Here is a 22,086-nt window from a genome sequence, read left to right as displayed (position 1 = left end):
TAACCTCTTCTACCAGATGATCTTGCTCTATCTGGAATGGATTGCTTTTTTTAGCTGGCAGAGGCCCTCCACAGGCACTACTAACTGTATTCTTTGCAATATTTGATGATGAAGAGTCTTCCATTTTAAATTCTGGTGTTTTCTTAGGAACTGTTTCATTTTTCTCTCTAAGAGTTATCAACTTTGTGTCCTGAAAAAGATAGATATATAATGTTAAAAACTTAATAATGGTACCTGATCTTTATTAGAGGTTCGAGAGTTATCATGAACCTATAAAAAGTTGTTAACATTACTATAAAAACTATGTTCACGGTGCAATTTAAAAATTCCAATATTTCCATTTAGAAGTAATAAAAAATGTATAAATAGGAATGGTACATAATGTTCACAAACAGGGAAATGTGAAAACAGAAATTTGAGATATCACCAAAAGTAAAGAATATTTTATCATAAATAATTATGGTCAGAATTAATTTTAAATTGTTTTAAAACGTACCTTTTCAAGTAATGTAACAATGTCTCCACCTAATGGTGGAACCGGCTGTAACAGGAAAGAAGCAGGGCTAAAAGGAAAAATATTATTAAATCCAAGTTATGAATAAGAAAGAATTCCATTCACTTGACATATCTGAATATTCTAAAGAAACTGTCTGCCCCGTATCTGTCCGTTACGATTTCTCTCAATTCGTCCCGGTCATCAAAAGGCAGTGTATTATTCTAGGGAGGGATAGTGACATTTAGAGCAGTACTTCAGCCCAATTTGTGTATCAGCCTCCCAAATTTGAACATTTTCCTTACTCACTATGTATTTTAAGTCAACAGCACTTTTTATACAGGTTAGATGACTTGATGAACACTCAGAAACTTGAGTATAGGGTAAAAACAAATTCAGTTAACTAGAATCACATTATTACCATGTCCTCAGGCTTCAGATAACAGAAGCATTGTAGCAGGGACTGTAAGCTTCTTTGGATATTTCAGGTCCAAAAGCAATTTCTCTTATGCTGAATTTTCCATGGCAAATATATCATAGTAAAGTCATAAAACCTTAATTTGTGACATTCTACACTTGTGTGCATGCTAAGTTGCTTCAATTGGATCCAACTCTTTGCGACCCCCATGGACTGTAGCCCACCAGGCTCCTCTGTCCACAGGATTCTCCAGGCAAGAATACTGGAGTGGGTTGCCATGCCCTCCTCCAGGGGATCTTACCAACCCAGGGATCGAACCAGCATCTCTCTCCTGCATTGGCAGGTGAGTTCTTTACCACCGAGCCACTTGGGAAGTCCTATTCTACACGTTTTGGCTTGTCTCAGGTCAGATTTGGAGAAGGAAATGGCAACCCACTCCTGTATTCTTGCCTGGAGAATCCCATGGACAGAGGAACCGGACAGGTCATGGCCCACAGGGTCGCAGAGAGTCAGACACGACTGAAGCGACTAAGTATGCAAGCACGCATTCTACACATAGTGTTCCTTAATCTCTTAGATTTTCTTGCCCCTTTTGGTAAACATGAAAACCTTTTGCATCTTTTCACTATAATTACAAAAGAGGGTATTAAATATTTTTTAAGCCTTCAGAGTAATGATAACTTTAATCATTTATCTTCATCTTGAAAGTGCTTTCAAATTCAATCATGGATTGGGTCTGCTCACTGACCAAAAGCTTTACAGGTAAAATGAAAGGCAAGATTACCACTTTTAACATCAAGCATGCTGATTTTTTCCTTTCTGTTCATAGAAAAGTACAAAACTAACAGCTTTGCAAATATTTTACATAATAGTAAATATACCTTTCAAACTCTTTCAAATGTGCCCTTCTTGAAATCTACCTTCCAAACATAATTCAAAAATCACTGAAATGCTCAAGCTTCAACTTTGTCTTGACAGTATATAATCTAGATATCTAGAGCAAAAGATGAGTAATTACTATCTAGTGTGACTTCATCCAAATTCTTCACCAAACTTGACATGAAAATGATCAGAAAGCCCTTTAAAGCAGGGCCAGGAAGTTATGGACAAACACCACTAAGATGCCACCAAAAGACTATGTCTTACCAAAGGCTATTCCCAAGTCCTAACATAGTGCCTGGCACCTGGTAGTACCACACATATTTGTAACTGATTAATGGATGGATTGATCAATGAATAAATGTCATTTGAAGATGAGGTTCTATAGATGTCACCAAATTTTTCTGTTTGAATCATTCTTGCAGAGTCTCGTAATAGAGAAAAATGAAACCACATTCTATACCTCCTCTCTCTCATTTCTGAAGTGGCAACATGCTGTTCAGTTCAGTCGCTCAGTCGTGTCCGACTCTCCACGACCCCATGAATCACAGCACGCCACGCCTCCCTGTCTATCACCAACTCCCGGAGTTCACTCAAACTCATGTCCACAGAGTCGGTGATGCCATCCAGCCATCTTATTCTCTGCCGCCCCCTTCCCCTCCCAGCATCAGAGTCTTTTCCAGTGAGTCAACTCGTCGCATGAGGTAGCCAAAGTCATGTTAGTCTTGCTAATAACTCAATTCAACTTTAAACTGAATTGAGCCCTGGCTCATTCCTTACTCTCTACCCACTTGCCATGCCAAAACTGAGGCCCAAGAAATCCAGATAAAAAGGGTACTGATCCCATTGTGGAAATTTACCCTAAAAGCACTTCCAAAAGAAAAAAGACTTGCTTTTTATAGTAAAATTTTAAGGAAACCCAGTCTCAAAATAAATGAAATATTACAAAGCTATTTTAAGTGGTTATATAATGCTAAACACATACACAAACTTAGAATACAAGACTATATTCATGCTTTGATTAGAAGTAAAATTATAAGTAAAGTCTAAAAAGAAATTGGGAACGAATCTGAAAAGTAATTTGTTAGAAATTTTAGCTAGCCTTTTAAAATTTTCATTTGTTGCTGTTATTACAATATGTCTACAATTAACAGAGAAATAATTAAAGAAGAAGGAAATAATAAAATGAGGTTAGAATTCAATTTCTAAGTCTAAGGATGTTTATTTGGAATGCATGCAATATCACACTGCCCTATCTTTGAAATGCAATAAAGGAGAAACACTAGAGGTTAAAGGTCTAGAAGAACTGTATCACCACCACTAGAAATATCATGGAACCCTCCTTTCCAGAAACCATCGCAAAGAAAGGTACTACCCACGGTGTGCAGCAAAGACATCACCAATTATTGAATTCTGATTGTAGGTATAGTGAAGCCTCCATCAGTCTGATCAAAACCAAGCCAGGAGATTTATGGAGAAGACTCCTTCTATTTTAATACTTGTGAAAAGTCAAACAACACACTTACTCTAAAAACTACATTCATTTCATGTTTTTTAACTGAATAGCTTAACCATTTGCATATATGAATTTCCCAATTAACCACATTGACATTGATGTTAAGTTGATGCCTCTATAAATAGTGTAACAGCTGTACTATATGCCAAAAAGGGGTACTTCTTTAAGTGCAATCTACCCGCATTACACATGAAACATTTTATTACAAAATACCTTTTTTAATAAACAATTCTGAGAAGAAAATTTACTTCTGCTGCTGCTGCTAAGTCACTTCAGTCGTGTCCAACTCTGTGCGACCCCATAGACGGAAGCCCACCAGGCTCTCCCGTCCCTGGGATTCTCCAGGCAAGAACACTGGAGTGGGTTGCCATTTCCTTTTCCAATGTGTGAAAGTGAAAAGTGAAAGTGAAGTCGCTCAGTCATGTCCGACCCTTAGCGACCCCACGGACTACAGCCAACCAGGCTCCTCCATCCATGGGATTTTCTAGGCTGGAGTGGCTTGCCATTGCCTTCCCCAAATTTACTTCTACATCTCAGTAATTCAACTCTTCACCTCTCTTCTATTCTTCTATTAAGCAGTAATAAACATTCATTTCCCATTAAGCATTTATCCGTCATCACCAAAAGCCTTCCTCTACCTTCTTTTAATATCCCAACCTATAAGTATAATTAAGTATCACAAGACAGTTAAAAGCTCCAGGAGCTTGAAAGAGGATAAATGAGGAACTGAAAATTATTTAAAACAACTTTTTCCTATTTTAAGAGAATTCTATTTGAATTAAATTTTTAAGGGCTAAGTGTCTGGCTCCTGTAGAATTCTGACAGTACATCTTAGTACAAAATTCTACCTCAATAAAGAATCTTAAGGTTCATGTTGTTCAAAAATAAAATCATATTTGTGAATTAATCTTTAATTAATCCATTAATCTTTAGCCCAGCAAGAGATGTTAATCAAAATTAATTTGTTCTCTCAGGAAAAGACATGAAAAAAATAACTGAGACTGGGAGCACCAACTATTTCCCTCTAAGAGGCATGCTTTAAGAACAACTGTGATAAGAGGGTAAAAGCAGCAAGCCCAATAACTTGTTTCTTCAACACCAGGTACTTTAGGTACTTAGAAAATCAACATCACGTCCATATCTAAAAATAAAAATAAAATTCTTTCACAAGTAGTACTGACCTTCTATGAACAGAAAATTACTGCAGAGGAAACTGCCAATAGCATAATTTCACATTTAAGTTCTGACTCTGGTTATGGTGTTTTTTGAACTGTGGTGCTGGAAAAGACTCTTGAGAGTCCCTTGGTTGGCAAGGAGATCAAACCAGTCAATCCTAAAGGAAATCAGTCTTGAATATTCACTGGAAGGACTGATGCTAAGCTGAAACTCTAGTACTTTGGCCACCTGATGCGAAGAACTGAAAAGACATTGATGCTGGGAAAGACTGAAGGCAGGAGGAGACGGGGACGACAAAGGATGAGATGGCTGGATGGCATCACCGACTCGATGGACATGAGTTTGAACAAGTTCTGGGAGTTGGTGATGAGCAGGGAAACCTGGTGTGCTGCAGTCCATGGGGTCGCAAAGAGTCAAACATGACTGCACGACTAAACTGAACTGATGGTGTTTTAATTTATTATAACTTACTAAGAGCATACAAAATGCAGGAGGCCTGAAGTCACTTAAAATTTAGAATCTTATTTTTAGAATTATTCTAAGTATTTTGTTTCCGTACCTATGCCTTATTAACATGAGGAAAGTGAACTAAAAGACACCTATTTAAATGAAATGGTAATCAGAAAAACAATAAAAAAAGAATCTGTCTAGCATGTCTGTGTTTGACTGCTAGTTAATAATGTTTATTAAAGGAGAAACATACACACATACAGAGATTTTTGCTTTTATAATCTGACGTCAGTTTATTTAAAGGCCAAAATAGAATAATACAGGAAAAAAGGCAATAAATAAAATAAGACTACTACTAGTTAGTTACAATAAACTAACTAGGTTCAGCTTAATCATGCTAAACTTGGGGATTAGATTGAATCAGAAGTCTTCCCCCCCAAAAAATTTTTAAGCATAGAACTCTTTTTATCAAATGACATATAAAACCCCAATATACAATATATGTAAGAGTAAGCTGCTCAGGTTGAAGTGGCAAAGGATGGAACAGCCACAGACTAAGTCCGACTCATCCACAGCATCAGAGGGTGCTGCAGAACACAGACTGAAAACCACCAACTAGGTAATTTCAGAATTCCCTAAACACTTGGATTTAGTCAACAGTCACAAGTGATTTCAAAGTTCACAGACACAAAAATGCAAAAATTTCCAAACTTGTATTAGATAATTTTCATATATATCTTTCTCTTCAAAAATTAGGTAATCCCCATGAGTCTTAACATTTAGATAAGGAGGAAAAAATGCCCATGCATCAGAAATGTTGAATCTTTCCAGAAAAGGGGGATCCACAGTGGGAAAACACTATCTGATTAAGAGAAGAAAGTTATAAGCTATCCCATACTAGAGAAGCTTGAAAACTGGCTGAAGATGGAACTAAAATTAATGAAGAAGAAAAAAAATTAATACAAAAATCAAATCTGTTTTACCTGTTAGCTGGATCAGATTTAGTTTCCAGTGTATCACTTGCTCTTTTGCAATTATTTTCCTGGATATGTTGCTTAGGTGTAACTAAAGGAATAGAAAAATTAATTACTCTTTAATTATGCTTGTACATTCTAATATTTAGAGCTCTCTTGAAGTTCTAAACAGAAGAAAATAAAAAAATAATATAATGCTAATAGGAAAAGATAATTATTCAATTATTAACTATAAAGTAATACACATGACAGTGATGGAGAACATGTACAATAGGTTCTTCTAAAAAGACAGCTCACACAAAGTTTCCCCAAAAGGGACAATCCACAATTCTCTAGTATTATACAGAGCCATGTTTCATGTTTAAGTACACAAACAATGCGCTTACCAAATAAACCAGCCAAAAAGTTTTAGTACTTTGCATATTTTAGCTCAGCATCTACATCATCAACTGCTATGTATTTATTCTTCAACATACTATTTAATAACTATGTCACTGCAGTACTAACAATGGGAATAAAAAATGGAGACCTGCCTTCAAGAAATCAGTATAGAAGAGACTATTGATAAGAAAAGCATTATGATATATTGTTACAGTATTATAATACAAGTATGCACAGAATGCAAGAAAGCAGAAAGGCACCTGGTCCATGGTACGGAACATGAAGAAGCCATGAAAGTACTAGGAGAATAAGGTGCACATTTGGTGTGCCAGAGCATAGCATATATTCAGTGGAGAAGCATGACAGGATATAAAATTGAAGGAAATCATGGCTATATTTCAGAGGATTAGATATTCTAGGAGCTCCTCTTCTTTCAACATGTTTGATTCTGAAACATTATTTATACATGTCCAAAGTGTTACTATATAAGAAACCAATGTGTACGGTAAAGTTTTCTTTTAATTCATCGTGTCACACATTTTCAATACCCTAAGCTTTTGAACCTACTAATGATGATGTAGTTTCTGTTATTTATAAAACATTCCAGGGCTTCTCTGGTGGTTCAGCAGTTAATAATCTGCCTTCCAATGCAGGGGACATTGGTTTGATCCCTGATCTAGGAAGATCCCTGGTCCAGGAAGATTCCACATGTCGTGAGGTAACTAAGCCACAACTACTAAGCCCACCCTCTAGAGCCCGTGAGCCACAACTGCTGAGACAATGTACTGCAACCACTGAAATCCACATGCCCTATGGCCTGTGCTCCACAACAAAGAGTAGCCCCTGGTTCACTGCAATTGGAGAAAGCCAACACAGCAACGAAGATCAAATGCAGCCCTAAATAAATAAAAACTCTTTTAAAAAATAAACAAATGAAAGCCTTAAAAGCAACCCAAGATCAAAAATTACCTACAAATGAATGACAATTAGACTGAAAGCAAATGTTTCAAAAAGAAGGCAGAAAGTAATGACGGCATATTATCAAAGTCTCAAGGAAAAATTAGTCTTGATCTTGAATCCTATAACCAATCTATCATTCATGAGTAAGTAAAGAAGACATTTCTCCAAAGACATACAGATAGTCAACAGACACACGAAAAGATGCTCAATATTGCTAATTATTAGAGAAATGCAAATCAAAACCACAATATCAACCTCACACTGGTTAGAATGGCTACCATAAAAAAATCTACAAATAATAAATGTTGGAGAGGATGTGGACACAAGGGAACCCTCCTACACAAGGGAATGTAAACTGGTGCAGTGACTATAGAAAACATATGGAGATTCCTTACAAATCTAAAAACAAAACTACCATTTGATCCAGCAACTCCACTCCTGGAAATATATGCAGAAAAAACAAAAACTCTAATTTGAAAAAACACATGCACCTCTATGTTCACAGCAGCACTATTTATAACAGTTAAGACATGGAAGCAAAACAAGTGTCCATCAACAGATTACTGGCTTAAGAAGAAGTGGTTTAAATGTGCATATATATGGATATATATATGTGTGTGTGTATGTATATATATATATATATGTGTGTGTATATATATACACATATATAGTGGATATTTTGGGCTTCCCCAATGGCTCAGCAGTAAAGAATCTGTCTGCAATGCAAGTGCCACAGAAGACTCAGGTTCATACCCTGGGTGGGGAAGATCCCCTGGAGGAGGGCGTGGCAACCCACTCCAGTATTCTTGCCTGGAGAATCCCATGGACAGAGAAGCCTGGCAGGCTACAGTCCATAGCGTCGCAAAGAGTCAGGCACAACTGAAGCAACACAGCACACATGCAGACATAATGGATATTTATATGAATATTTCTCAGCCATAAAAGAGTAAAACATTGCCATTTCCATAACATGGATGAGCCTAAAGAATATTAGGGTTAGTGAAATTAGTCAGAGAAAGACAAATACTATATGGTATCACTTATATGTGATTTCTAAAAAGTAATGGAAATTTGTCTAACTCAATGAAACTATAAGCCATGCCATGTGGGCCCACCCAAGACAGATGGCTCATGGTGGAGAGTTCTGACGAAATGTGGTCCACTGGAGAAGGGAATGCAAATCACTTCAGTATTCTTGCCTTGAGAACCCCATGAACAGTATAAAAAGGCAAAAAGATACAACACTGAAGGATGAACTCTCCAGGTCAGTAGGCGCCCACAGAAGAGTGGAGAATAATACCAAAATGAAGAGACGGAGCCAAAGCAAAAACAACGCCCAGCTGTAGATGTGACTGGTGATGGAAGAAAAGTCCAAGTCCAACGCTATAAAAAACAATCTTGCATAGGAACCTGGAACGTTAGGTCCATGAATCATTGTAAATTGGAAGTGGTCAAACAGAAGATGGCAAGAGTAAACATCAACATTTTAGAAATCAGAGAACTAAAATGGACTGGAATGGGCGAATTTAACTTAGATGACCACTGTATCTACAACTGTGGGCAAGAATCCCTTAGAAGAAATGGAGTAGCCATCATAGTCAATAAGACAGTCCAAAATGCAGTACTTGGGTGCACTCTCAAAAACCACAGAATGATCTCTGTTCATTTCCAAGGCAAACCATTCAATGTCACATTAATCCAAGCCTATGACCCAACCAATAACGCTGAAGAAGTCAAACAGTTCTATGAAGATCTACAAGACCTTCTAGAACTAACACCCAAAACATATATCCTTTCATTACAGGGACTAGAATGCAAAATTAGTAAGTCAAGAGATACCTGGAGTAACAGGCAAATTTGGTCTTAGAGTACAAAATGAAGCAGGGCAAAGACTAACAGAGTTTTGCTAAGAGAAAGCACTGGTCACAGCAAACACCCTCTTCCAATAACACAAGAGAAGGCTCTACACATGGACATCACCAGGTGGTCAATACCAAAATCAGATTCATTATATTCTTTGCATCCAAAGATGGAGAAACTCTACATAGTCAGCAAAAACAAGACTGGGAGCTGACTGTGGCTCAGATCATGAACTCCTTATTGCCAAATTCAGACTGAAATTGAACAAAGCAGGGAAAACCACTAGACCATTCAGATATGACCTAAATCTATTTGTCATTAAACAAATAGATTCAAGGGATTAGATCTGATAGACAGAGTATCTGAAGAACTAATGATGCTGGTTCATGACATTGTACAGGAGGCAGTGATCAAGACCATTCCCAAGCAAAAGAAAAAAAAGGGCAAAAGGGTTGTCTGAGGAGGCCTTACAAATAGCTGAGAAAAGAAGAGACGCTAAAGGCAAAGGATAAAAGTAAAGATATACCCATCTGAATGCAGACTTCCAAAGAATAGCAAGGAGAGATAAGAAAGTCTTCCTCAGCGATCAATGCAAAGCAACAGAGGAAGAAAACAGAATGGGAAAGACTAGAAATCTCTTCAAGAAAATTAGAGATACCAAGGGAACATTTCATGCAAAGATGGGCTCAATAAAGGACAGAAATGGTACAGAAGCCGAAGATATTAAGAGGCGGCAAGAATACACAGAAGAACTGTACAAAAAAGATCTTCACGACCAAGATAATCACGATGGTGTGATCACTCACCTAGAGCCAGACATCCTGGAATGAGAAGTTAAGTGGGCCTTAGGAAGCAACACTACGAACAAAGCTAGTGGAGGTGATGGAACTCCAGTTGAGCTATTTCAAATCCTAAAAGATGATGCTATTAAAGTGCTGCATTAAATGCCAGCAAAGTTGGTAAACTCAGCAGTGGCTACAGGACTGGAAAAGGTCAGTGTTCATTCCAATCCCAAAGAAAGGCAATGCCAAAGAATGCTCAAACTACTGCACAGTTGCACTTATCTCACACACTAGCAAAGTAAGGCTCAAAATTCTCCAAGCCAGGCCTCAACAGTATGTGAACCATGAACTTCAGATGTTCAAGCTGGTTTTAGAAAAGGCAGAGGAACCAGAGATCAAAGTGCTGACAACTGCTGGATCACAGAAAAAGCAAGGGAGTTCCAGAAAAACATCTATTTCTGCTTTATTGACTACAACAAACCCTTTGACTGTGTGGATCACAACAAACTGTGGAAAATTATGAAAGAGATGGAAATACCAGACCACCTGACCTGCCTCCTGAGAAATCTGTATGCAGGTCAAGAAGCAACTGTTAGAACAACATGGAACAACAGACTGGATCAAAATTGGGAAAGAAGTACGTCAAGGCTGTATATTTTCACCCTGCTTATTAAATTTATATGCAGAGTACATCATGCGAAATGTCAATGTGGATGAAACACAAGCTGGAATCAAGACTGCTGGGAGAAATATCAATAACCTCAGATTATGCAGATGACACCACCCTTAAGGCAGAAAGCGAAGAACTAAAGAGCCTCTTGATGAAAGTGAAAGAGGAGTGTGAAAAACCTGGCTTAAAACTCAACACTCAAAAAACAAAGATCATGGCATCCAGTCCCATCATTGCATGGCAAATAGGTAGGGAAACAATGGAAACAATTTTCTTGGGTTCCAAAATCTCTGCAGATGGTAACTACAGCCATGAAATTAAAAGATGCTTGCTCCTTGTAAGAAAAGCTATGACCTTCCTAGACAGCACATTAAAAAGCAGAGACATTACTTTGCCAACAAAGGTCTATCTAGTCAAAGCTATGGTTTTTCCAGTAGTCAAGTACAGATGTGAGAGCTGGACCATAAAGAAGGCTGAGTGCCGAAGAACTGATTATTTTGAACTGTGGTGCTGAAGGAGACTCTTAAGCGTCCCTTGGACTTCAAGGAGATTAAACCATCAATCCTAAAGGAAAGCAGTCCTGAATATTCATTGGAAGGACTAATGCTGAAGCTCCAATACTTTGGCCACCTGACACAAAGACCTGACTCACTGGCAAAGACCCTGATGCTGGGAAACACTGAAGGCAGGAGGAGAAGGGGACAACAGAGGATGAGATGGTTGGATGGCATCACAGACTCAATGGACATGAGTTTGAGCAAGCTCCGGGAGTTGGTGATGGAAGCCTGGCATGCTGTAGCTCATGGGGTCGCAAAAAGTTGGACACAACTGTGCAACTTTCACTCAAACTAAGTATGCCGAGAGTAAAAAGGCCCTTTCTAAGCTCAAGTGAGAACATAATGCCAACCAAGTATGTCAAGAACTATCAAAGTAATTCTGTCGTCATAAATAATGCTCTGAATCTGAAAGTCTTCCTTCATCAAACTGTGCAGTCTTTTCTGTCTATACTTCTGCTGGCTCCTAACCTTGACCCATGCTCTCTGGTCTATGATGTCTCCCAATTAGTGTCTACCTCACATACACCTGACTCTCAAACAAATCACCTATGCTAGTTGTGGTTAACCTTTTCTTCCTAAGTCCTGTGCTGACTGCTGCCATAATCGAATACCTGCCTGAGCTCCACTGTGACCTACTCCTCACTGGCTACATATTTCAACATTTTTATTCACTTATTCCTCTCCCTATCTATCTTGCATTTACTGAACCCAGTAACAATTTCTTATACACAAGCAGCACACAACTGGGGAGACTAAGTATGAAATGGCTATTAGATATTGCAGAGAAATCAACTTTGAGGTGTGACAATGGTATGATATTTGAGGAAACTGGATGAGATATTATAGAACTATTATTAATTTTAAGTATAAAATTAATGGTAACTAAACAGGAAAAAGTCCTTATTTTCATGGTAGTGCATGCTGAAACACTTAAGAGTAAAGTGTTAACATTTCAAATGGTTTAGCAAAAAAAAAAATATACATCTAAAGCAAAAATCTTAACTGCAGAAACAGGCAATGGTTAGGTATTCAAGTAATTACTGAACTATTCTTTCATGTTAAAAAATTGTGGGTTCTACACAAAAACTTATTAAGCATTACTCATAGTAGCCAAATGGTAGAAACAATACAAATATCCATCAAAAGACAAATGGACAACCAAAATACAATTAAATCATACAACAGAATGTATTCACACACCGTAATGAAGTATGGATACATGCCACAACTTGAATGAACCTTGAAAACATTGTGCAAAGTAAAAAACTGTACAAATAAAAAAGGAGACACAATAAGCCTATTATATGATGTTCTTTACATGAAATATCCAGAATAGGAAAATTCACAGAGACTGGAAGTATGTTAAGTCATTGTCAGGGTCTGGCAGAGGAGGAAATGAGGAGTGATTGCACAATAGGTACCAAGTTTTCATTTGAGGTAATAAAAATCCTCAGAATTAGCTAGTGGTAATGGTTGCACACCTTTGTGAATTTACTAAATGCCACTGAGTTGGACACTTTTCAATGACCAAAATGCCATATGCATTTCACCACAAAATATAACTGGCAAAAAAACATGAAAGAATATGTAAGAACTATTATTATAGTGAGAAATATTAATGAGAGGCAAGTTTAAAAGAAAAAAAAAGTAAAAAACCAACCTGGAAGTGAAGCAGGATACTGTAAAAGAATGCTCCTCGCATATGCTTCTTCTGAGGCAGGATCAAACGAAAGTGGAGACATAGGCGGTAAAAGATCCACAGCCTCAAAACAAAGAATTTGTTATTTTGAAATATACACACTTTACTCAGTACCACAATAACAATACTAAATTAACCTATGAAAGGATGATTTTTTTTCCATAATAAAGATAGAATTACCAAACATACAAATTATACTATAACTGCTTTAAACTGAAGAATACAATATTAGGAATAAGAAGACTATTTTGTCCTCCAACTATGCCTCAAATGTAACAGAAACTAACAAAGAGAAATGTCTCATTTTCTTTTTAACACAATCCATTGAATCTAAAAATATTAACCATATCATAACAATACCTTGATGAACATTCTAATATGTATTTAGAAAAATCACAGAAACCAAAATATTTGAAATTTAGGCTCAGATGCAAAGATGACAAGCATACACACATACAGCATTTCTAAGTCACTTGTTACATGATAAATCAAGAGATTACAAGAGATTAAACTATTCTCCAAAAGGCAAGTCAATATTACTTACTGTAGTAGAACTCTTAATTATACTGAAAGGAGACAGGCCGAGAAATTCTTTCCACCTTTTATGCCATTCTTCTTGTTTTTCAACAATAGAATCTCTTATAGTTTTGAGAGCTTCTGTTATTTTATACCTATGATAGAATAAAAAATAAATTCATTCAAAATATGAATATATAAAAAGGACTAAGAAGAAGTACTGAAATAAGAATTTGTGGTGTATCTGGGAAACCTCTGTAATTCTCCTCAGTTTTGCTATGAACCTTAAACTCTTCTTTAAAAACCTCAATTTAAAAAATTTAAGAGCCAATTTTAAAAATAGAAAAAAAATAAACAAAAATAAGAAAGAATACAATGGGGCATTCCAGGTGACACAGTGATAAAGAATCCACCTGATAATGCAAGAGGCGCAAGAGACGCAGGTCGATCCCTGGGTCGGGATGATCCCGAGGAGTAAGGAATGGCAACCTGCTCCACTAATCTTGTCTGGGAAATCCCAAGGACAGAGGAGCCTGGCGGGCTACAGTCCATGGGATGGCAAAAGCGTTGGACACAACTTAGTGACTAAATAGCACACCACCACCACACCACCACCACAAAAGAAAGCTAGAGAAAAGCTTAAATTATTTCATTAAGAATTATCATTCAGGGCAAGTAATATACACCAGTCAAAAGAAAACTACATTAATTTTCCTTTCTACTTCATATGTCTCTCTGCGAGTTGATGACATATGGTTTTTGAGTACCAGTAAAATTTTCACATTTGTTTGCCAAAGCCACAGAGGTGTTAACTAGAGTTGTGCTGAGAAATTATCAAAACCACCCTGCTCTTCCCCAAATGAAAATAACGGAAGATCTTTTTAGTGTACCTCATATGCTTCAGATCTGACAGTCTTTCTCTCTGAAATCTGGTCTCTTTTTCAAGGAAGTGAAGGTCTATTGTCAGTCTTGCTTGGTCAGTCTGACAACACTCACATTTCATTACTTTCAACACTTCATTTAATAACCAAAAAACTGTTAAGATGTTCAATTTTCCAGCCTCATAAATATTTCCTATGTGCAACTAAGGATTCAGAAAGGAAAAAAAGTGGTGAACTATATTATTCTTAAGATAATAAAATGCTATAAGAACATATTTATGTCTTTCACTAATATATAAAAAGGCTACAAGAGTGAAAAAAAAAGCTACACAAAAATACAATTATGTAAATAATTCTGACCCAAAGAAAACTGCTGCTGCTGCTGCTGCTAAGTCACTCCAGTCGTGTCCGACTCTGTGTGACCCCATAGACGGAAGCCCACCAGGCTCCCCCATCCCTGGGATTCTCCAGGCAAGAACACTGGAGTGGGTTGCCATTTCCTTCTCCAATGTGTGAAAGTGAAAAGTGAAAGTGAAGTCGCTCAGTCGTGTCCGACCCTTAGCGACCCCACGGACTGCAGCCTACCAGGCTCCTCCATCCATGGGATTTTCTAGGCAAGAGTACTGGAGTGGCTTGCCATTGCCTTCTCCGCAAAGAAAACTACTGTGGAATAATTAACACACCATGCTACATTTTTATATCATGCAAAAAAAAGTTGAAAACTAGATAAAATAAATGCAAAGAAATAGAAAGCAAAATATTGAGGAGAAAGATCAGGCTTAGATAAAGATCATGAATTCATGTTTTAACAAAAGCTGCAAACTGAAGGGCACCTAAAGTTATGACCAACCTAGACAGCATACTAAAAAGCAGACACATTACTTTGCCAACAAAGGTCCGTCTAGTCAAGGCTATGGTTTTTCCCTTGGTCATGTATGGATGTGAGAGTTGGACTGTGAAGAAAGCTGATTGCCGAAGAATTGATGCTTTTGAACTGTGGTGTTGGAGAAGACTCTTGAGAGTCCCTTGGTCTGTAAGGAGATCGATCAACCAGTCCATTCTAAAGGAGATCAGTCCTGGGTGTTCATTCGAAGGACTGATGCTGAAGCTCCAATACTTTGGCCACGTCAGGCAAAGAGTTGACTCATGGGGAAAGACCCTGATGCTGGGAGGGATTGGGGACAGGAGGAGAAGGGGACGACAGAGGATGAGATGGCTGGATGGCATCACTGACTCGATGAACATGAGTTTGGGTAAACTCTGGGAGTTGGTGATGGACAGGGAGGTCTGGCATGCTGCGATTCATGGGGTCGCAAAGAGTCGGACTGAGCGAGTGAACTGAACTGAAAGATTGATTCCAAACTTAAGACATTTTTATTTGGCCTCTACAGTTCCAAAGTTTTAAAATCATTTGAATTAGTTACCAGTATTTTTAAAAAAGACTTTATCATTTCCTGGTGCTTCCCTGGTGGCTCAGTGGTTAAGAATCCACTTGCCAATGCAAGAGACACGGGTTTGATCCCTGGGTGGAGAAGATCCCCTGGAGAAGGAAATGGCAACCCACTCTGGTACAACTGCCTGGAGAACCCCATGGACAGAGTTGCCTGGTGGGCTAGAGTTCATGGGGTTGCAAAAGAGCCAGATATGACTTAGCAACTATACAACACCACTTTTTACTTTATCCCTATTGTTACACACAATTAGTGTACTTAATTTATATGATATTACCTGCCTAGCCCCTACAGGAATCTGTTTACAGATCCTAATTTTTTATGTAATCTGAATTTGAAGTGCCTGACAATTACCTGTTAAAGTTCTTCAGGGTCACAATATTTTATCTTTATATCCCCTTGTTGTTGTTTAATCGCTGAGTTATGTCCGACTGTTTGCAACCCCATGGACTATAGCCTGCCAGGCTCCTCTGTTGAGTGGATTTCCCAGGCAAGAATATTGGAGTGGGTTGCCATTTTCTTTTCCAGGGGATCTTCCCAATCCAGGGATTGAACCCAAGTCTTCTGCATTGGCAGGAGGGTTCTTTACCACTGAGTCACCTGGGAAGCCCTTATATCCCCTACATGACAATAAAGTCAATGCTTAATAAATTTTAATTTACTAAGAAAAAAAAAGTAGTGATTCAGATGTAAATGTCCTATAAGCAAGTAGAAAAATTTGATACAGTTTGCATTGAAGAGGAGAGACTGGAAATAACAATTTGGTAATATTATTGTATAGGAGGCTGATGAGACCATGGAACTGGGTAAGAATTTAAAGATGAATTTATAACATGAGGAAGAAATGAGAGCATTAAAGGAATAACAGGGAACACATTCACTTAAAAGTCAGAGATAAAGGAACCAACGGAAAAATGGAAACAGTAGTCTGAAATACCACAGGAGGGCAAAGACACTGAGGTCACAAAAGCTAAAAGACTTTAAAATAACAGAATCAAGATCAAAGAAAAACAAGAAAATGGAGAGTTTTTAAAAAGAAATTTAGCTGTCAGAGATCATTATTGCTCTGAGAATTTATAAAGAATTAGGTACCATATCATCTTCCTATTAAGTACCTCCTACTCTCTACTGTATGATGTAGCACCATAAAAGGTATGGACAATTAATAAAAGCTGACAGATATAAATATACACACACTTAACAGTACCCCTCATTATGAAAGATTCACCAGATACACGCACAGAAGTAAATTTTGAAGACAGTAGAAAAAGATTGTAAGAAAAACAATATACAATCAGTTCAGTCGCTCCGTCGTGTCTGACTCTTTGCGACCCCATGAATCACAGCACACCAGGCCTCCCTGTCCATCACCAACTCCCGGAGTTCACTCAAACTCATGTCCATCGAGTCGGTGATAACATCCAGCCATCTTATTCTCTGTCATCCCCGTCTCCTCCCACCCCCAATCCCTCCCAGCATCAGACTCTTTTCCAGTGAGTCAACACTTCGCATGAGGTGGCCAAGGTACTGGAGTTTCAGCTTTAGCATCAGTTCTTCCAATGAACACCCAGGATTGATCTCCTTTAGAATGGACTGGTTGGATCTCCTTGCAGTCCAAGGGACTCTCAAGAGTCTTCTCCAACACCACAGTTCAAAAGCATCCATTCTTCGGCGATCAGCTTTCTTCACAGTCCAACTTTCACATCCATACATGACCACGGGAAAAACCTTAGCCTTGACTAGACGGACCTTGGTTGGCAAAGTAACGTCTCTGCTTTTTAATATGCTATCTAAAATAATTAAGTGAAAGGAGTTTTCCCAAAAGCTTCCTAAATTATCAAATGCTTACCTGACACATTTGTTTCTCAATTTTATCAAGTAAGAGGCTTGGAATATCGATAGCAATGTTCGTTCCATCTAAAGTATAATTGTTATCAAGGCTAAGGACTGAACTAACAACTTCTCTCTCTTTTTCCAAAAACTTAAGTGTTTCATTCACTGAAGTCCACAAAGACCGAACCTTTGAAAACAAAGACAAACAAATATTAAAGTCTACATATAATTAGTCTATACATACATTAAAAAAATGTAAAACGCAAATATATGCTCATTCCCAGGAACAAATGAAATATTCCTGGAATGGCTTCTGATAACAAAATTAACTATTTTAACAGTCTAAAAACACTGATACTATTTTCAATGGCATTTTAAAGAATTTCTCAGGAGAATCTAGACCAAAACATGATTTCCAAAACATACCTAAGAAACCTTACATTATCAAGATGCAATTAGCATTTCCTGTATTCTGATATGCCATCAATCTAAAGGAGATTTTTCAAGAAGAATAAAAGATCTTCAGGAGAAAAAAGAAAACATTATATATCAACTTTTAAGAGTCATTCAAGTTTCAAAGAGTTAAAATGTCAAAAACTATGTATTAACCTATGTTTATTAATTATAAAAATGTTCATAGCACTCATTTGTAATAGTCAAAAACTGTAATGAATCCAAAGAATTACCTTGAGTAAAAAGAGTATATTTTGCTATACTCATAAAATAGAATATTAGACAGCAATGAGAATAAACACATACAACAGCATGGATAAAACAGCATTAAGTGAAAGAAGCTGAATACAAAAGAATATATTTTTATACACGCCCATTTATGGGTCAAACAGGCAAAACTAATCTTTAGTGTAAGAAGTGAGGATAGCGTTTATTCTTGGAAGGAAACAGCCGTAAATGAAAGGGGGTTCAATGCTCCTGGGGTGATAGTAACATTCTGTTCCTTAAGTTAAATGCTGGTTATATGGATATGTTCACTTTGTGAAATTCTGTCAAGCTACATACAATGATTTTTGCATGTTTTTGCATGTATGTTATTATGGCTCAAAAGAATTTACAAAAGTAGAGAGGAGGAGGCAAAATATAATAATTATATTTGTATTAGTGTCTGTGTCTTCTCACAGCACAAAGAAAAGCTGTTCCATAAAGGAAGTCTCATTGGCTGGCCATCTAGAGATCTCACAGGATGGCACTTCTTTGGTGAATATACAAAGATCCAGGATCTGGATCTCAGATTTTTCACATCTAGAAATTTTATCTTGTCAATGGCTCAAAGTTGATTGAGGGAAACTAAGTATTACCTAAACTCAAGAGAGATAGCTGTGAACTTCTCTGGTGGTCCCATGGCTATGATTCTGCACTCCCAACACAGGAGGCCCAGGTTCGATCCCTGGTTAGGGAGCTAAGATATCATAAGCAGCAACTAAAGATTTTACATCCCACAGCTAAGACAAATAAATATATAATTTTTTTGCTATGAAAACTCTTAATGGATTTCATACCAACCTACAATCAAAGATACTACATTCAACAACAGGAATATTCATATTCACTAAACTAGAAGCTCCATAAAGGAAGTGACTCTGCCTGTTTTCTTCAAATTTCTAGCCCATAATATCTAGAAGAATGTCTAGCAAATGATCAACAAATAGTGACTGAACTAATGAATAATTATTTCCTGTTGCTGTTTAGTCACTAAGTTGTCTCTGACTCTGCAATTCCATGGACTGCAGCATGCTGGGCTTCCCTGTCCTTCACTATCCCTGGAGTTTCCTCGGATTCATGTCCATTGAGTCAGAGATGCCACTCCATTCTCCTTTTGCCCTCAATCTTTCCAAGCCTCAGGGTCTTTTCCAATGAGTCGGCTCTTTGCATTAGGGGGTCAAATTACTGGAGCTTCAGCTTCAGTCCTTCCAATGAATATTCAGAGTTGATTTCCCTTAGGATTGACTAACTTGACCTCCTCGTAGTCCAAGGGACTCTCAAGAGTCTTCTCCAACACCACAGTTCAAAAGCATCAATTCTTCAGCGCCCAGCCTTCTTTATGCTCCAACTCTCACATCCAAACATGACCACTGGAAAAACCAAAGCTTTGACTATCCACACCTGGGTTGGCAAAGTAATGTCTCTGCTTTTTAACACACTGTCTAGGTTGGTCATAGCTTCTCTTCCAAGGAGCAAGTGTCTTTTAACTTCATGGCTGCAGTCACCATCTACAGTGATTCTGGAGCCCAAGAATATAAAATCTGACACTGCTTCCACTTTTCCCCCTTCTATTTGCCATGAAGTGACGGGGCTAGATTCATGATCCTGAGGAGGGCACTCACCTTTTCCAATGACAAACTATCTAAAAAGTCAAATCAATACTCCAAAGCATCTTGGTGACCACAGAATAAGAACAAAGAGCTTGAGAAACATTTCATCCAAATACAAAGACCTAAGAAAACACTCCGACCCCACATTTGTTAAAACCAACCTCTCAAAGTTTCAGATCATCTATATCTGCCAGATTCCTCATGCCAGTCACAATGTGACTTTTCATTTTTCTTCCAAACTTACCACTACTGCTGCTGCTGCTGCTAAGTCGCTTCAGTCGTGTCCGACTCTGTGTGACCCCATAGACGGAAGCCCACCAGGCTCCCCCGTCCCTGGGATTCTCCAGGCAAGAACACTGGAGTGGGTTGCCATTTCCTTCTCCAATGTGTGAAAGTGAAAAGTGAAAGTGAAGTCGCTCAGTCGTGTCCGACCCTTCGCGACCCCATGGACTGCAGCCTACCAGGCTCCTCCATCCGTGGATTTTCTAGGCAAGAGTACAGGAGTGGCTTGCCATTGCCTTCTCCGAACTTACCACTATCCTCCTTCAAAAATGTATTTTTTTTGCTTAGATAAGTATTACTGATTAAGTAAAGCTGAAACTCCAATACTTTGGCCACCTCATGCGATGAGTTGACTCACTGGAAAAGACTCTAATGCTGGGAGGGATTGGGGGCGGGAGGAAAAGGGGATGACAGAGAATGAGATGGCTAGATGGCATCACCAACTCGATGGACATGAATTTGAGTGAACTCCAGGGGTTGGTGATGGACAGGGAGGCCTGGCGTGCTGTGATTCATAGGGTCGCAAGAAGTCAGACACGACTGAGCGACTGAACTGAATTGAACTGAAGTTACAATTAAACTGAACTTTTCTTGCTAGAGTGAAAGATTTTAAATTAACCAAATTTAAAACTGTGTTGTATATGTTTAGTCTGATTGATTATAAGCTAATTTTTTCCATTATATTCAAGTGTCTGAAAGGCAACTGTTGATACCTTTATGTCCACACAACTTATAAGTTAAAAAAAAGTATAACACTGTTACAAAAAGACATACATGAGTTCAGTTAAGTAAGTAAACACTCCATATCACAAAAGAAAGATTAAATTTCTCCCTTCAAAAGTTGTCTCACCTTTTGAATTTTCTCTTGTATATTACTTTGGTCATCACAGGGTTCCATTCTAGTTAAAAATTAAATAATCTCATTAGTCAATTAAAAATAAAAATGGTAACTTGCCATCCAAAGAGTTAATTAATCTGCAAACCCACCCACTAACAACCATTCTTATTAAAAGCAAAAATAAAACTCAACCTCAAAGCTATCATAATTTATTAGAAGAACTGGACTAGGAATCTATGTTTTTGTCTTATTATCAACTAGGTATTGAAATGTTATTTTAACTAATCTCTTTGGTTTTCTTTTTTTAACCAAAACATGCAGGTGGTTAAACTAATACTTCAGGCAACTTTCAGCTCTAGAAGTCACTTACTTTTCTATTTGGTTTTGCAGTCCCATACATTCTGATCTCAAATTTCGTACCTGTTTAACTGACAATCTGCAACAAAACATACAGAATGACAGCTATAATTCTACTACAACAGTTTAGCCCACTTTGATATTTCCCCCCATTTCATATCTTTACTCAAGGCCTCTAAGGGGTCCTCTTCCAAATATACCAGTTCAGTTCAGTTCAGTTGCTCAGTCGTGTCCAACTCTCCGCGACCCCATGAATCACAGCACGCCAGGCCTCCCTGTCCATCACCAACCCCCGGAGTTCACTCAAACTCATGTCCACAGAGTTGGTGATGCCATCCAGCCATCTCATTCTCTGTCGTCCCATTCTCCTCCCACCCCCAACCTTTCCCAGCATCAGAGTCTTTTCCAGTGAGTCAACTCGTCGCATGAGGTGGCCAAAGTATTGGAGTTTCAGCTTTAGCATCAGTCCTTCCAATGAACACCCAGGATTGATCTCCTTTACAATGGACTGGTTGGATCTCCTTGCAGTACAAGGAACTCTCAAGAGTCTTCTCCAACACCACACTTCAAAAGCATTAATTCTTCGGCGATCAGCTTTCTTCACAGTCCAACTCTCACATCCATACATGACCACAGGAAAAACCATAGCCTTGACTAGACGGACCTTTGTTGGCAAAGTAATGTCTCTGCTTTTTAATATACTATCAAGGTTGGTCATAACTTTCCTTCCAAGGAGTAAGCGTCTTTTAATTTCATGGCTGCAATCAGCATCCACAGTGATCCTGG

At 38.0% G+C, this 22,086-nt stretch overlaps 1 protein-coding gene and 1 non-coding gene across 3 annotated transcripts in view; both read right to left on the bottom strand.

Annotated features, from left to right (window-relative positions):
* Positions 1–22,086, bottom strand: part of HAUS6 (HAUS augmin like complex subunit 6) — a 50,471-nt gene that overhangs the window by 6,635 nt on the left and 21,750 nt on the right. For both annotated transcript variants that reach the window (XM_055428168.2, XM_055428169.2), the window contains exons 6-14: positions 21,314–21,379; positions 20,956–21,004; positions 17,513–17,683; positions 14,222–14,415; positions 13,360–13,486; positions 12,777–12,879; positions 5,916–5,997; positions 497–563; positions 5–190 (exon numbers count right to left, since the gene is read on the bottom strand). In XM_055428168.2, the coding sequence (XP_055284143.2) occupies positions 5–190; positions 497–563; positions 5,916–5,997; positions 12,777–12,879; positions 13,360–13,486; positions 14,222–14,415; positions 17,513–17,683; positions 20,956–21,004; positions 21,314–21,379 (1,045 nt within the window). The remainder of the gene's footprint in view (positions 1–4; positions 191–496; positions 564–5,915; positions 5,998–12,776; positions 12,880–13,359; positions 13,487–14,221; positions 14,416–17,512; positions 17,684–20,955; positions 21,005–21,313; positions 21,380–22,086) is intronic.
* Positions 645–778, bottom strand: LOC129557654 (small Cajal body-specific RNA 8). Its single transcript, XR_008686254.1, has one exon.

The sequence above is a fragment of the Moschus berezovskii genome, chromosome 7, assembly GCF_049115385.1.
Source record: "Moschus berezovskii isolate FMDL1 chromosome 7, NW_MosBer_1.0, whole genome shotgun sequence".
Lineage (NCBI taxonomy): Eukaryota > Metazoa > Chordata > Mammalia > Artiodactyla > Moschidae > Moschus > Moschus berezovskii.
The sequence above is the reverse complement of the archived record's forward strand: the minus strand, read 5'-3'. Positions and strand labels throughout refer to the sequence as shown.